The 17,050-nt window shown below is 46.6% G+C and overlaps 1 protein-coding gene across 2 annotated transcripts in view; it reads right to left on the reverse strand.

Moving 5' to 3' along the window:
* Positions 1 to 5,846, reverse strand: part of GPT2 (glutamic--pyruvic transaminase 2) — a 33,752-nt gene extending 27,906 nt beyond the window's left edge. The window contains exons 1-2 of one of the 2 annotated variants that reach the window (XM_049864276.1): positions 5,740 to 5,846; positions 5,260 to 5,523 (exon numbers count right to left, since the gene is read on the reverse strand). In XM_049864276.1, coding sequence (XP_049720233.1) covers positions 5,260 to 5,502 — 243 coding nt within the window. In that variant the 5' untranslated portion in view covers positions 5,503 to 5,523; positions 5,740 to 5,846. Of the gene's footprint in view, positions 1 to 5,259; positions 5,524 to 5,728 lie in introns of both variants that reach the window. The other variant, XM_049864277.1, reaches the window with a different exon arrangement.
* Between the last annotated feature and the right edge of the window lie 11,204 nt (positions 5,847 to 17,050).

The following is a 17,050-nucleotide window of genomic DNA, read 5'->3' on the forward strand; positions in this document are numbered from 1 at the left end:
GGTTCCCTTCCCAGCACTGTGGCTCAGGTAGGGAGCAGGGGAGTAGGCTCCCACGCCCCAGGGATGGCATGTTTCACAGGGTGTTGTCGTTATAGTTGTTAGCTGCCATCGACCCATAGCGACCCCACCCACAATAGAACAAAACGTTGCCAGTCCTGCACCATCCCCATGACTGGATGCAGATAGGACCACTGTGATCCATGGGGTTTTCATTGGCTGATTTTCAGAAAGAGATCACCGGGCCTAGTCTGTCTTAGTCTGGGAGCTCTGTTGAAACCTGTTCAGCATTATAGCAACACACAAGCCTCCACTGACAGGTGGTGCTGCACACGGCGAGCGTTGGCTGGAACTGAACTCAGGCCTCCAACACAGATGGCAAGAACTCTGTCCTGCACCACCACTGCCCCTTCAGAGGGAAGGAAAACAGATCTATGATTGTCCTTGCCAGCCCAGCTCCAGCATCGTCATGTGAGGGTTCAAGGGCAGACGGATGAGCCTAATGGCACACGTTTCCTCATGTAAGGGATGGTTCTTGTCATCCATGTGACATGTGGGCAGACAAGGCTGAGCGGGGCCGTTACTCTCAGAGTCCCTACCTCTCAGTCAACAAACACTTTTTCATCACCCGTGCCTGGTGACAAAAGTGATCAAGGCAGACAAGGCTGGTGGAACCCAGCCTGGTGAAGGATAAGAAATGGGCATGGTGAAGGGGCTGGATGGGGGTGGGAATGAGGGCATGACAGCCCCAGGAACATCTGTGAAAAGGCCTTGAGGTTCCTAACCCAAAAGGAGTGATGGGTGGAGACCGGGGCAGGCAGGAAGCCTTACAGAAAGAGGCCCCAGAGATAAGCCCCAAGTAGACCCCACATTCCCTGAAGACAGCTGCATTTCCCAGCTGAGGAAACCCCGGCTCAGCACAGGGTCTGGTCTGGAGCACTGGGGAAGACAAAGAATGCTTGGAAGAAACCAGAGCCCCAGCTCTACACGCCCATGATTAAGAGATTAGGTGGGAGCTCCAAGGGTTGAGTTTCCTACCTAACCACCCAAGCAGGCAAGGCTGGACCTAGGTCCTGAAAGGGTTGTTGTTAGGTGCCATTGAATCAGTTCCGACTCATAGTGACCCTACGGACAACAGAATGAAACACTGCCCAGTCCTGCGCCATCCTCACGATCTTCTTATACTTGAGCCCGTTGTTGCAGCCACTGTGCCAGTTCATCTCATTGAGGCTTTTCCTCTTTTCACTGACCCTCTACTTTACCAAGCATGAAGTCCTTCTCCAGGTATTGATTCTTCCTGACAACATGTCCAAAGTCCGTGGAGACCCTGAAATCGGAGGTCAACGGGAGAAGCCAAGATTTGCAAAGCAGAAGCAGGGATGGAATTTGAATGAGCTCCAAACAGGATAATTCAGGACAGTAAGGCTGAGGCCTAGGGAGGAAAGAGCAAGCCACAGAGTACGTTCCCAGACCCACAGAGACTCCAAGGAGGGAAGTAAAGTGGGAGTCTTAGCATATCAGGTCTATTAGCAGCCTGAGAACAAAGATTCTTTAGAGTTCTAACTGGCTCGTAGCTGTTCCAAGTCTAACCACTAACATTATCAAACCAGTTTTTAGGAGAACTAAACTGGCCCCATTTTGCAGAAGAGTACACTGCTGCCACAGTGCTGTGAACGACTTGCCTGAGGTCCCCAGCACACACAGGTAGAGCCCAGGTGGCAGGGCTGTGTGGCTTGGGCAGGGTGGGTGGGTACAGGGTTCTTCCCACTAGAAGGGTATATAGCAAATTTCATAATTTTAAAGTGGCATCTAAACTCTAAAGAAAACGACCAATGAGATTTCGCCACATCCAGAGGTTCCAGTCTTAGTTCTTAGCCAACTACAGCACTGTGCTCTGCCACCCCACACCTTTACCTGTGTCTGGACACAACACGCACTGATGAACACGGTGCCAATCAGCGGCCCTTTTCCTGAATCCCATTTCTGAATGTTTTTCCCCGACTGTGTTTACTTTGGAGCCCTGGTGGCACAGTGGTTAAGTGTTTGGCTGCTAACCAAAAGGTCGGCAGTTTGAATCCACCAGCTGCTCCTACTCTGACCTATAGGGTCGCTGAGTCAGAATCAACTCAACAGCAACAGGTTTGGTGTTTACTTTTACAACTGGAAAATGTAAAGCCATTCCCCATCTCCACTTGTGCTTACGCCCACCCCCTCTGTCCTTCCCCCCCCCAACCCCCGCAATAAAGCAAGAAAAAAAGAAGCAGACTGAGGAAGAGCTGACAGGTCTTTTCAAAACTCCTACTAATTGCAGCTCATTTTAAGTGCTGCTCCCAGCGAACACCCAAGAAGCACAGGATCTGAAGAGCTAAGACGGGTTCTCCTCCTTGGAGCTGCTGTCAGGGAGGCACAGGGCCCCTCTGAGAACACACGGGGTGGTAGCGGAATAGACTGCCCTGTGCTTGCCCACTCAGCCCATCCCCTCCTCCCTCTGGCTCTCCTTTCAGAGGAGCAAGGACAGGACTCGGCTGGCCCGCCGCCCCAAAGTCAAACACCAAAGCCATGTGTCCGACCACACACGCATAGTGTTTGCAGAGGATCTGGTGACACATTCCATAACGTAGCACAGAGGCCATGACGGGTGCCCCAGGACACCCATGGACAGGCAAGGAAGTTCGAAACTCAAAGCAGGTGGGAACTTCTGAGCCCACCCAGGTCACTTCTCTCCTTATACAGACTAGGCAAACTGAGACCCAGAGAGAATGTGGGATTCACCCCAAGTCATCCTGTTCCCTATAAACCCTAAGCCATTAAATCACCAATAAAACTGAAACCCTTATAACATCAGTGCAGCACTGATCACAATTCAAAACAGAGGCCGAGAAACTGAAGCTGTGCCAAGCAAAAGGCCCCCCTCAAAAAAAAGGAAAAGACTGGGAAAATGCTGGCTTTTTCAGAAGAGGTATTGTTTAACCTAGCAAAGTGGAGAGGGGCTGTCTCCTTGGGTAGGAAAGGTTTAAAGGGGTGTACAGCAAATGCGCTCAGCTGCTAACTGAAAGGTTGGAGGTTCTAGTCCACTCAGAGGCACCTTGGAAGAAAGGCCTACCGATCTACTTCTGAAAAATCAGTCACTGACAACCCTTGGAGTGCAGTTCTACTCTGACACATGTGGGGTCACCATGAGTCAGAACTGACTCAATAACAATTGGTAACTGGTATACTGGCCTGGCTGAAAGAGTATCTCTGGCACCTCCAGTTGAGCAAAGGAGACGCCCTAAAGCAAGAACAAGAAGGGACAGGTTCAGAACAAAAGCACCAGAGAATGCTGGTGGACAGAAAGAATTTGACTAAGTGGAACATGCGGATGTCTCAGAAACCATAGGATGCCTCTGGCTTAAATAACCAAGAAGTTGGCCTACCTACAATCATTGAGCCACATCCCTGCTGGAAAACCTGTCCTGGTTCCCACTTCCCACCAAAACACGGCATACACTCCTGAGCCATCACGCAAGACCCCCATCCACCGTTTCCATCTCATCCATCTCCCGCATACCTCAACCAGAGAGTGCTCTCCAAACAGCACCACCCCTCTTCCCCCCAACCTCCTGGCTTTGTTCACAGCACTGTCCCCAGCTAGAATGTTCTCACATTTGCTCTGTCTGCTAAAAAATTCCACCGGTCCTTAAGGAATTGGAGCAGGGAAAGGGGGAAGGTACAGGCCCAGAGAACAATATGGCAGTCAGCTCTCTCAAGTCAAAGACAGCCCCACAAACAAACTGTCATTTAGCAGAAGGTTGGATAATCTCTGGAAAACTGCCAGCTCTGCATCTGAAGAAATCATCTGTAAAATGATAAACCAAGAACAATTTAATCCCAGGTTTAACAGAGAGACTTTGCCTCCAGGATGACCAGCTCCAGCTTGCCAGGTGTCAACAAGAAGAGCAAAAAAAAAAAAAAAAAAAAAAGTGTTCCCTGCTCCCGGCCCAGCTCTAACTAGGGAGGTACAGAAATGGAACCAGCCTTCTCCAGGGGCAAGCTTTAAACTTAGCCCTGCAAGGGGATGCTGGACTCTGATTTGTCCAGCTCACTGTTTTGAGTCAGCAGAACTCAGTGTGCCAACAGGGTATCAGCAGGTCATAAGCTCAGCATACCCCTATGTCCCCATTGAAGTGGGGGCAAGTGTTCACCATGGCTTCTACCTTGGCCTTCAAGGGACACTAATTGACCATCTTGACCCTGAAATATCGGGATCTGCTGCCTCTGAGAATAAAATCAAAGAGCAGCCTCCCCCTGCCCCCTGCCTTATTTCTGGGTCAGAATTATTTTGAGTAAGCAGCTGGGTGACTATTTCACCACCTTCTTAGAAATCTTAGGTTTACTTTTTTAGATAACCCCTCTTGACTCTGCCTCCTAAATTCCACCCAGATTAGAAGTCTGGTGGCCACAGGGGGCATCTCTTACACCCACCACACCACCCTGGTTGTCGGTAGGCAGAAATCACTCCTGGGTGCGTGGCCAGTTTACACATAGCTGTGAACTCAAGCCAAGATGCCAGCCAGTCAGCCACCAGGATGAAGGAAGTCCCAAGGCCTCCTAATCAAGACCCAGAAGGCCCAAGCCAGGTTACTGTGTCCTCAGAGACAGAGAACAAGGGGTGGCTGGGCAGCTGGTCAGTCAGGGCTCCCCGGGGGCCTAACCGAACTGAGGGATTCTCCTCCACACCCCTTCCCCAGCCCACCCACTCTTGTCAAGGAACCATTCCTGGCAAAAGGCCTCAGACAGAGAGAAAAAAAGCTTCCAGAACAAACTCAATACTTCTCAGAGCCCCACCCTATCCACTCCCCACCCCACCCCTCCTCCGATTTAATTTCTTGGAAGCATTAATTCACTACCTGCAACTGTTTGTTTTTTTCCTTTACTGACGTTTTTCTCCCCCATCTGGATCCTGGTTGCACGCGGGCGGGGCAGCCACGTAACGCTCAGCACCTGGCACCGTGGGCCACTCCATTATAATCGATGAATTCAATTCAACAAGTGAACCGTATCTGAAGGCCTTACTTCGTGCCAGGTGCCCGGCACCAGTGGGTGCAGGGAGGAAGGAGGTCACTTTTGTTTTAGCCAAGCTTGGCAGAATGAAGGTGCTGGCGTGGGGTGGGGGAAGGCCGGTGGTCGAGCCCCAGTGCAGGGCCGTGGCCACTCTTCCTGCAGCAGCGCCCCAGCCTCCCCGGGCTCCCCCGCTCCGCGGGCCCCAGCCCCTGCGCTCACCCGCTGCAGCTCCAGCTCGATCTCGCCGGCCTTGAGCACGATGGGCCCCCGCACCGCGTACTCCACCGCCTTCACCTGCGGGTTCATGGACTCGAGCGTGAGGATGCGCTCGCGCGGGCTCCGCTCGGGCCGCACCTTGAGCACCGCCGAGGCCTCGGCGGCTGCGCTGCTCTGACTTCGGCCCCAGGGGCCGGGGGGCCGGGGACAGCATCCCCGCCGCACCAGCAACGCCGCCAGCTGCATCGTGCGCCCGCCCAGGGGAACCTTGGCACAAAAAGAGAAAGAACAAACACGTCGCGCACGGCCGAAACGGACGCCCGTCCTCCCCAGCCCAGGGCTCCGTCGGCGAGCTGTGCCAGCCTGGCTCCGGGCCGGCGCCCCTCTCCCGGCCACCGGCACCCTGTGCCGCACCACCGCAGCGCCCAAGCACTGCTCAGCCGGGCTGTGCAAGGCGGCGCCCCGTGCATGCCTGCAACGTGCCTGTCGCCGCCTGGGCAGCCCACGCCGCTCCCCGGCTAGCGCGCGCGCCCGGAGCTGCTCCCCGGCTCCACTGCCCGCAGCCGCATCCCGGCGCCCGCACCACCCGGCCCCGTGCGCTCGCACACCCCCAGCCGCGAGCCCGCCCCCGGCCCGCGCGCTGGCCGCTGGGTCTTGTAGTTTCCCGGGCCGTTCTCGGCGCAAGCGCGGAGACCCGGCAAACTACAACGCCCACAGTGCTCCGCGCGGCCCGGGCGGTCCAGGCGGGGGCCGGGCAGGGGCCGGGCGGGGGCCGGGCGGGGGCCGGGCGGGGGCCGGGCCGGAGGCTGGAGCGGTGGGTGCAGCCCTGCGAAGCGCTGGGCGGGCTCTTTGTCCCGGCCGCCGGGACCCGGAGCCAGCTGGGCGCTGGGCAGAGGCCGTCGTCGCAGCCGTGCGCCAATGTGGACTACTCGCAGCTTCTCCCGGAGGCGCAGCCCCCCTCCCAGCACCTGCAAGGACGCGGCCTGCTGGCTGGTGCAGTCGCCGTCCCGAGTTTCATCATCCAAGGCCAGGCGGGGGAGCGGCCGCTCGCCAGGGCCGGTGGGAAGCGGGGCCAGGAGTTTGGGGCTTAGCTCTGTCGTGCTGGCCACTCTGGAACGTCACTTTTCTTAGGGGTAAAACGGGGTCCCCATAGCCTCTAGAGGTTATTGTGAGAATTGAAGACCAGCTTTTTCTCACCGCTCCATACAAAGCCCACCTCCACTAACCAAGCCAAACCCGCTGCGGCCCAGTGGACTCCTTCTCAGCGACCCTGCAGGACAGAGTAGAACTCCCATAGGGTGTCCAAGGCTGTAATCTTTTCCGAAGCAGACTGCCACTCTTTCTCCCACAGTGTGGCTGGTGGGTTCGAACCGCCGCCCTTTCGGTTAGCAGCCAAGTGCTTTTAACCACTGTGCTACCAGGGCTCCTTCTACTTCTACTTCCTTGTTTTATTTCCTTCCCAGCATCTGGAGTGACCTTGTTTAGGTACTTTTTACTGGTTTGCCTCCCTCGTTAGCGGTGTAAGCTCCAGGAGGCAGGGGCAGTTATCTGTCTTGTTCATCCTATTCTCAGCACCTCTATTAGTGCCGTACGCCTAGTAGGTATCCACTAAGTCTTTTTTGAAGAACGAATGGTCAGAACAAATTTTTGGCAAAAGTCTATCCAGGCAAAAGTCTTCCTGGATCTGTTAGAATGAGTACAGAGCAAGACTCGAGGTGCTGTTGTTGTCCTTAGGTGCCATGTAGTTGGCTCCGACTCATAGCAACCCTCTGTATACAGAACGAAAAGTCGCCCTGTCCTGTGTCTTCCTCACCTGAGTAGGTATATTCGAGCCCATTACTGCAGCCACTGTCAATCCATCTCATTGAGGGTCTTCCTCTTTTTCACGGACACTTGTGAAAGGAGAGAGTGTAGGATGGTGCCAGCAACGGAATCAGTAGAGCCAGGGTCTGACTGAAGTGCCACAATCTACAGAAAAGACATTGGTGGAGCCACTTCCTCCTCTGGGCCTCAGATCGATTCCCCGCCTGCTAAATAAACTGTATGAAATGACCTTTAAAGTCCTTTCCAGTCTTGGAAATTCTGTGAGTTTACATGTTTTCAAGCAGAAAAACAGCTCAGAAGACCCATCATTCCAAAACACACACACACTCAGAGGCACATGGACACACACACACACACGCACGGTTTCTGAAACCTGAGGGCAAAAGGCATACAATAACCAAGGCAGCGTAGGGAAGACGGTGCCAGAAAATCCAGATTTGAATGTGGTTTGTATATAGTTACTTCCTGCTAGGCTGACTTTGAGCACATTGTTACTTAGCCCTTGTAAGTTTTAGTTTCTCCATCTGTAAAAGGGGCATAACAACACCTACCTCATGGGGCCGTGGAGAAAGTCCAGTGAGGTAACTTTGTAAAAGCCAAGTTTGGAACCTACTGCTGTGAGTCGCTCTTGTTTATCCTTGTCAAGAGAATGCCATACGTTTTGATTAAATAAATTGATTACCAATAAAGGGGAAAGGGGCCTAGGGAGGACAACAGAAACCTAAGATACCCGTGAGTATTCGTAATGTCAGCAACTGACTTGAACACAGAGTTGTGTAAGGCTTCCATCCACCGTTTCCGCCCCCAGCATCTGTGTCGACACTACCTATTTCCCAATCTCTTGTCTTAGTGGCCATGAACTCAGTCTCTAGCTCACACAGTGCACTGAGCTGCTCTAAGGACCCCACTGCCCAGCTGAAGACACACACACCTCTCTACATCTAGAATGGCTTAACCTTGACCTACATATAATGTAATCAGTGTCTCACTGTCCACCCATGGTTCAGTGCAGTGTGTCCTTCTGTCCTGCTGTCTTCGTCCCTGATCATAGGGACAGGGAACTGGGAGGGACAATATAGAGAGGTGAGCACAAATCCATTTTCACAATTCAGAAAAACAACACCTAGCAAGCAGCCTACCTACGTGGGTTCCTACGTCATCATCATACAAAACAAGCGGTGTCCCAGACGTTGCCCTCTGCTAACCTATGTGTCTTAGATGGCATGTTTAGAAAGCTCCCTTGCTTTCGTATGAGCCGCACTTCACAGTTTGCAAAGCACTTCCTTGCCGCTCATGAGTTGGAATCTCACAGTAAGTAGAAAGGGCAGGCACTGTCAGTGCCATTTTACAGGTGAGGCTCAGGGAGGTTAGGTGGCTTGCTCAGGTGGCAGAGATAAGTGTGGAGCAGGAGCTGTGATTCCTAGCTCAGTGCTGCAGCCCACACAGGTGGGGTCCGCCCTTAGTTAGCTGTCTGGGTTTGGAACTTTGAGCTGCCTGTGGCAATATGTCCTGAGCTGTTAAGGGCTTTTGGATGATAGTTGTGGTGATGATGATGATGGTATTTCAGTGCCTGGGGCTGTTTAAAGCCAAGGTGGGTGGCTTTAAACAACAGAAATTTGTTTATTTTTTCTCTGGAAGCTCTGTGATTTATTCTGAGGGATTGCAAAAACATTCTAATAATCACTGAAATCGTGGAAAAACATTCTGATTTATAGAAATGATATTTTCTATACTAAGTGTCATGGATTGAATTATGTCCCCCCCAAAATCTGTATATCAGCTTGGTTAGGCCATGATTCCCAGTATTGTGCGGTTGTCCTCCATTTTGTGATTGTAATTTTAAGTTGAGAGGATTAGGGTGGAATTGTAACACCACCCTCACTCAGGTCACCTCCCTGATCCAAGGTAAAGGGAGTTTCCCTGGGGTTTGGCCTTCACCGTCTTTTATCTCTCAAGAGATAAAAGGAAAGGGAAGGAAGCAGAAAGCTGGGGACCTCATACCACCGAGAAAGCAGCACCAGGAGCAGAGCGTGTCCTTTGGACACGGGGTCCCTGCGCCTGAGCAGCTCCTCAACAGGGGAAGATTGAGGACAAGGACCTTCCTCCAGAGCCGACAGAGGGAGAGAGAGCCTTCCCCTGCAGCCGATGCCCTGAATTTGGACGTTTAGCCTACTTTATTGTGAGGAAATAAATTCCTATTTGTAAAAGCCATCCACTTGTGGTATTTCTGTTATACCAGCACTAGACGACTAAGACACTAAGGAGTCCAAAACTCTACTTGTATCAGAATCTCCTGGAACAATTTTTAAAACTATTGATTTCTAGGGATCCACCTATTGTTGTTAGATGCTGTTGAGTCAGTTCCGACTCGCAGCGACCCTATAGGACAGAGTAGAACTGCCCTGTGGGGCTTCCAAAGAGCAGCTGGTGGATCTGAACCACCAACCTTTTGGTTAGTAGCCATAGCTCTTAACCACTGCGCCACCAGGTCTCCTGTTAAATTAGAATACCTAGGCCTGGGACCTGGGAATCAGTATTTTACTGAGCTCGTCAAGTGATTGCATTCATTGACAGATTCAGGAACCTTTGAGCTACAGTTTGGAAACTGACTCCCACCCCTCTACCCATCCAAAAAAAAAAAGAAACCCCAGAAACAGAAGACACACTTATCATCCATATACAGACACTCACATATGCACACACAGGCAGGACCTAACACCTAGGCTGAGAACCGGGAAAATCTGCCCTTCTGTAGTGGGTGCTTCAGAACATGTGACGTGATGACCTATGTGCGTTTAGAACTGTCAAACATCGTGGCACTCTTTTACAGTGATCTTTATTTTCTGAATGCTTTTAGGATAGTTGATGGTGTAAAATAAGTTTCTCTTGTTTGTTTTCTCTAGTTCTATCGTATACTATCTGTTTTCTTGATTGCAAGTGTGGAAGTGTTGGGGGGAAGTGTGGAAGAAAGACTGTATTGATATATATATGTTTTTGTGTTTATGAAATGACCATGGCATATATTTATCCATATAATTACATATATAAAAATTATATAAGACTGTCACAAAAGTCAGAGTATAAGCCTTTACTCTCTGAATCCGGACTCAGAAAAGACTCTTTGGCATAATTTTGGGACTTAAGGTATTATGTATGGTGTTATGTTGACAGACTAATATCTGTAAGCCATACTCTTGAGTATGACTTCATCTCTTTAGAACTGGCATTTTGAGGAATATTCTGATTTCAGCTACGTTTCCTAACTTAATTTTTATTTTCTTAATTGAATTTATATATTGCTAGACATTAAACGGAAACTCTGGTGGCGTAGTGGTTAAGAGCTATGGCTGTTAACCAAAAGGTTGGCAGTTCGAATCCACCAGGTGCTCCTTGGAAACCCTTTGTGGGCAGTTCTTCTCTGTTCTATAGGGTCGCTATGAGTTGGAATTGACTCAATGGCAATGGGTTTTTTAAGACATTAAAGAGCTTCTCTTAAAAATCAGCTGGCAGTTTTTGAGAACGAAATGTTTGGCGTATAGTTGCTAGTTCCTCAAATGCATAATCCAGTCACACCATTTCTATTTGAAAGTTCTATGATTGCCTCTGAGGGATTTGCCCTGGTGTATACACATGTAGACGATGATAACTAAATGACAACTGTCTTATTCACCTAGTGCTATAACGGAAATACCAGAAGTAGGTGGCTTTAACAAACAGAAATATTTTTCTCACAGTTTAGGAGGCTAGAAGGCCAAATTGAGGACGCTTGTTCTAGGGAAGGCTTTCTTTTTCTCTCGGCTCTAAGCTTCTGTTCCTTGGCTCCTTGGTGATAGTCATGTGGTATGGTGTCTCTCTTCTCCCATCTCTGCTTCTATTGCTTGTTTGTTTAATCTCTTTTCTATATCAGAAGAGATTGACTGAAGACACACCTTACACTAATCTTGCCTCATTCACATAACAAAGACAACCCATTCCCAAGTGGGATTATAACCACAGACATAGAGGCTAGGATTTACAACACATATTTTGGCGGGATACAATTCAGTCCATAACAACAGCCTACTTCTGTTTCTGATACCAAAAAAAAGAAAAACAAATCAAACCCAGTGCTGTCGAGTCGATTCCGACTCATAGCGACCCTATAGGACAGAGTAGAACTGCCCCATTGAGTTTCCAAGGAGCGCCTGGTGGATTCAAACTGCTGACCGTTTGGTTAGCAGCCATAGCAGTTAACCACTACTCCACCAGGGTTTCCCCCTGTTTCTGATAGTCACATTCTATTTTCAGAAAAATTGTGAAAAAGCTATGTCTTAATATTGGGGACATAAAGTACTTCTGTGGTGAACAGCTTGCTGATTGCCTCTCTGTTTTGCTTTTTCTTATTATTTTTAAAAATTGATTTTGTTGGTGTTGAGGATGTATACAACAAAGGATACACCAATTCAACGGTCTCTGCCTGTACGATTCAGTGACACCGATGACATCCTTCAAGTTGTGAAACCATTCTCACCCTCCTTTTCTGAGTTGTTCCTCCCCTATTAACATAAACTCACTGCCCGCAAGCTTCCTATCTAATCCTTTGAGTTGATGTTGTCACTTGGATCTTATAAGAGCATAATGCCTAAGGCAGGCATTCTTTACAAGTTTAGCTAATCTACTGCTTGGTTTTAAGAAAACTGCAAGGGATATTGTCAGTTTAAGTTTTAAAGATTATCTCAGGACAATAGTTTCAGGGGTCCATCTACCCCGCATGGCTCCAGAAAGTCTGGAGTCTGTGAGCATTTGAAATTCCGTTCTGCATTTTTTCCCTTTTGATCAGGATCCTTCTGTAAAATCTTTAATCAAAATGTTCAGTAATGGAATGAAACACTTATGCTCATCAAAAGATTTCACCAAAAGAGTAAAAAGAGAACCTACAGACTGGGAAAAAAATTTTGGCTGTGACATATCCAATAAGAGTCTAATCTCTAAAATCTGCAAGATACTAAAACATCTTAATGACAAAAAGACAATACAGTTACAAAATGGACAAAGGATACGAACAGACACTTCACCAAAGAAGACATTCAGGCAGCTAACAGACACATGAGGCAATGCTCATGATCATTAGCCATTAGAGAAATGCAAATCAAAACTACAATAAGATACCATCTCACCCCAACAAGGCTGGCACTAATCCAAAAAACACAAAATAATAAATGTCGGGGAGGTTGTGGAGAGACTGGAACACATATACACTGCTGGTGGGAATGTAAAATGGTACAACCACTTTGGAAAATGATTTGGCTCTTCCTTTAGAAAACTAGAAATAGAAATACCATATGATCCAGCAATCCTACTCCTAGGAATATATCCTAGAGAAATAAGAGCCATCACACAAATAGACATATGCATATCCATTCATTGCAGCATTGTTCACAATAGAATAAAGATGGAAACAACCTAGGTGCCCATCAACAGATGAATGGATAAACAAATTGCAGTACATACACTCAATGGAATACTATGCAATGGTAAAGAACAGTGATGAACCTTTGATACCTCTCACAACATGGATGAATCTGGAGGGAATTATGCTGAGTGAGATTAGTCAGTCACAAAAGGACAAATGTTATATGAGACCACTATTATGAAAACTCAAGAACAGGTTTAAACTCAAAAATTCTTTGGTGGTTACAAGGGTGGGGGATGGGGAGAGGAATTCACTAATTAGATAGTAGACATATAGGGGAATATAGGGCAAGTCAGCACAACTGGACCAAAGCAAAAGCTAAGAAGTTTCCTGGACACATCCAAACACTTTGAAGGAAAGAGTAGCTGGGACTGGGGCCTGGGGACCATAGTTTCGGGGAACATCTAGGTCAATTGGCATAATAGTTTGTTAAAAAAAATTCTGCAAGCCACTTTGGTGAGTGGCATCTGGGGTCTTAAAAACTTCCAAGCAGCCATCTAAGAAGCATCAATTGGTCCCATCCCACTTGGAGCAAAGGAGAATGAAGAAAACCAAAGATACAAGAAAAATACTAGCCCAAGAGACTAAAGGACCACACAGACCAGAGACTCTACCAGCCTGCGACTAGAAGAAATAGACTGTGCCTGGCTACCACCAATAACCACACTGACAGGGAACACAACAGAGAGTCCTGGATGGAATGGGATAAAAGTGTGGAGCAAAACTCAAATTCTCATAAAAAGATCAGACTTAATGGTCTGACGGAGACTGGAGGAACCCCTGAAACTATGGCCCCTGAAAGCTCTGTTAACCCAGAACTGAAACCATTCCCGAAGCCCACTCTCCAGACAAAGATTAGACAGGAATATAAAACAAAAAATAATACACATAAGAGGTATGCTTCTTAGTTCAATCTGATACATGAGACCGAATGGGAGGCTCCCATCCGGAAGCAGGATGGGAAGGCAGGAAGGGACAGGAACTGGTTGAATGGGCACAGAAAACCCAGGGTGGAAAGGGGGAGTGTGCTGTCATATTGTGGGGATTCCACCTAATGTCACATAACAACATGTGTATAAATTTTTGTATGAGAAATTATCTTGAGCTGTAAACTTTCACCTAAAGCACAATTTAAAAAAAAGTTCAGTGGTAGCTGGGCACCACCTAGTTCTTCTGTTCTCATGGCAAAGGAGGCAGTTGTTCGTGGAGGCAATTAGCCAAACAACAGAAATGCATTGTCTCACAATTCTGAGAGCTAGAAGTCATGCTGTCTCCATAGTCTCTAGGGGAAAATCATTTTTTGCCTCTCCCACCTTATGGGGTCACTATGAGTCAGAGTTGACTTGATGGCAGCGGTTTTGGTTTTTGGTTTCGGAGTTTATGGTAGCCCCAGGCATTCAGTGGCTTTTAGAGGCATTTTCACATGGCTGTCCTTTCGCTGTGTGTCTCTCTGTACCTCCTCTTTTAAAAGGACACCATTCAGATTGGATTAGGGCCCATCCTACTCCAATATGACCTCTTGTTAACTGATAACATTTTGAAAGACTTTATTTCCGAACGAGGTCGAATTCACAGGTACAGGGGTTAAGATTGCAACACAGAACGAGGTCGAATTCACAGGTACAGGGGTTAAGATTGCAACAAATTTTTGGAGGACACAATTCAATCCATAACAGGTGGTAATAGTGTGAACTCGGCCTTTATTTTGGTGTCCATCTTCATTCTGTTGAAGTAAAACCCGTATTAAGCCAATTACAGAAATTGATTAAAGTTTATTGAATATATAATTTGCAAATTGGAGAACAATGTGGCTGGAATGTTGAGAATGCTCCAGGGAAGAAAGATTTTTACAGTTTTATATAACTCAGTTTATCTGAGTCTATAGCTAGTGTTTATATATTATCGTAGAAACAGGGTCATAGTAATTTATAACATTAAAAAAAATAGTAAGTTAAACAATCAATGATCAGCCTTAAAGAACAGCTTCTCATCTAACCTTTCGAATTGCTGTTTTCAATTTGCTCACACACAGATAATTCTTTAAAAGAGCACGATGCTCAAGACAAACATTCTTTTGCGGAATAAGCTAAAGTATTACGGTTTCAGGGGCTACCTAGGTATCTTAATGCTGCTCTAACAGAAATAACACACTGGGTGGCTTTAATGAACAGAAATTTATTTTCTTACAGTTTAGGAGGCTGAATTCAGAGGGACTCTGAATTCTAGGGACTTTGTTGGCCCGGGGTGGGGGGGGAGATCTTTGTCTCTTCCAGCTTCTCTTCCTGTGTTCCTTGGTGAGCTCCGTGTGGCATGTGTCTTCTCCCTTTTGTCCTTGCTTTCTTCTGTGCATGAGCTCATCTTTTAGATCTCAAAAGTGATTGGCTTAAGACACAACTACACTGATATGGCCTCATTTTCATAGCAAAGAAAACCCCATTCTCAAATGAGATTACAACCATAGGTATCAGGGTTAGGATTTACAACACATATTTCTGGGGAACACATTTCCATCCATAACACTAGGGCCATGGTTTCTGGGACTCATCCAACCTCAGTGGTTCCAGTAAGTCTGGATTCCATGAGGATCATTTTAAATTTGTTGTACGTTTTCTTCCCTTTTGATTAGAAATCTTTTATGGAATCTTTGATCAAAACACTTAGTTGTAGCCAAGCGCCATCCAGTTCTCCTGGCATTATGGAACTTTTATAAATTTGTTGTCAAGGGACTTAGATATATAGCTCAGTTCTTCTTTTGGTCCTTGTTCATTTTTCTTTTGCTGTTCCACACAAACAGACGAGTTGATACATCTTGTATAGCTGCTTGCAAGCTTTTAAGACCCCAGGCACTATAAAATGAAGTTGGAGATGGGACAGAAAAGTTAGAAGTAATACAAGGCCACTTGGTTGGAATACTCCATGAAACTATGACCCTATGCCTCCAAACCAAGAAAGTAAATCCCACATCTGTTCAGGTTAGGAATAAGCTACTTCTGCAGCTGTCTAAGCATATGTCACTGTATTTTTCGGCTTTAGTATCATTGATGTATACACAACACTTTGGCCCTATAGACTATTCTGTGTAAGGCCAACAGGTAATCTAAAGCTAACCTACAAAATCCTGGTTCACACTTCAGACAATTATTAATTATGGTCTTTACAGCTTTTCCAAGTTTAACAGTGGAAATTTCTAATTTGAAGACTGCAATATCTAAAACCATTGGAGGTTTGATTAGTTTCCTTCCAATGCAAGAATCTGCTATTTTAGTAACTAATGACATTATGTCAGCTATAGGGCATTGTATAAGTGTTTCTACCATAAGAGGTTTTTCATCTCTTAATTCTTTTAGTCTTTTTAGAGTTTCTTCTCTGCTTTCTAATTTTATGTTTGTTTTCATATTCCTAAATTTTCCCTTTGGGTAATTGATTATGTGTGGGCACTTAGGGAATAGCATAATCCATGAAGCAAGAACCAGTCCAATCTGTAGGCAGAGGACAAAAAAGCATTATTTGTCTGTAGTTTACAAAGACTTGTAAAGTGGTTTAAAGACAATGATCGAGATCAGAATCTGAGAGTGCACAAGGATTCCATACAATTTTTTATTGAAACATAAAGCTTCTCTCTATAATCACCCTCCTTTTGAGTTTTCTAATTTTGGAGGGATCAGGCAGGGAGAAAAAGATAAATGTTTCATTTCTGTTTGTAAAACATAATCTACTAAATTGTTATAAGTTATAGATATTTTAGAAAAAGAGAGAAAGGGGTTTCCTATATTCATAAGAGTACTAAAATATCAACAATACCCCACACAAAACCCACAATAATCTTTCAGTCCATCTAGTCCTATGCTATTTGGAGGCCATCTCAATAATCGATTTGACCCTTTGAACACTAATGACCGATGACCAGATGAGTTGTGAAATGACATCAAGAACATCATACATGAAGAAAGCAAGAAGTCATTAAAAAGACAGGAAAAAAAGAAAAGACCAAAGTGCATGTCAGAAGAGACTCTGAAACTTGCTCTTGAATGTCAAGTAGCTAAAGCTAAAAGAAGAACTGATAAAGTAAAAGAGCTGAATCAAAGATTTCAAAGGGTGACTTGAGAAGACAAAGTAAAATATTATAATGACATGTGTAAAGACCTGGAGATAGAAAACCAAAAGGGAGAACACCCTCAGCATTTCTCAAGCTGAAAGAACTGAAGAAAAAATTCAAGCCTAGAGTTGCAATACTGAAGAATCCTGTGAGGGAACTATTAGACGATGCAGGAAGCATCCAAAGAAGATAGAAAGAATACACAGTCACTATACCAAAAAGAATTTGTTGATATTCAACCATTTCAGAAGGTACCATATGGTCAGGAACCGATAGTACTGAAGGAAGAAGTCCAAAGCACTGGTAAAAAACAAGGCTCCAGGAATTGATGGAATACCAACTGAGATGTTTCAACAAATGGATGCAGTGCTGGAAGTGCTCACTCATCTATGCCAAGAAATTTGGAAGACAGCCACCTGTCC

The sequence above is a fragment of the Elephas maximus genome, chromosome 21, assembly GCF_024166365.1.
Source record: "Elephas maximus indicus isolate mEleMax1 chromosome 21, mEleMax1 primary haplotype, whole genome shotgun sequence".
In the NCBI taxonomy this organism is placed as follows: Eukaryota; Metazoa; Chordata; class Mammalia; order Proboscidea; family Elephantidae; genus Elephas; species Elephas maximus.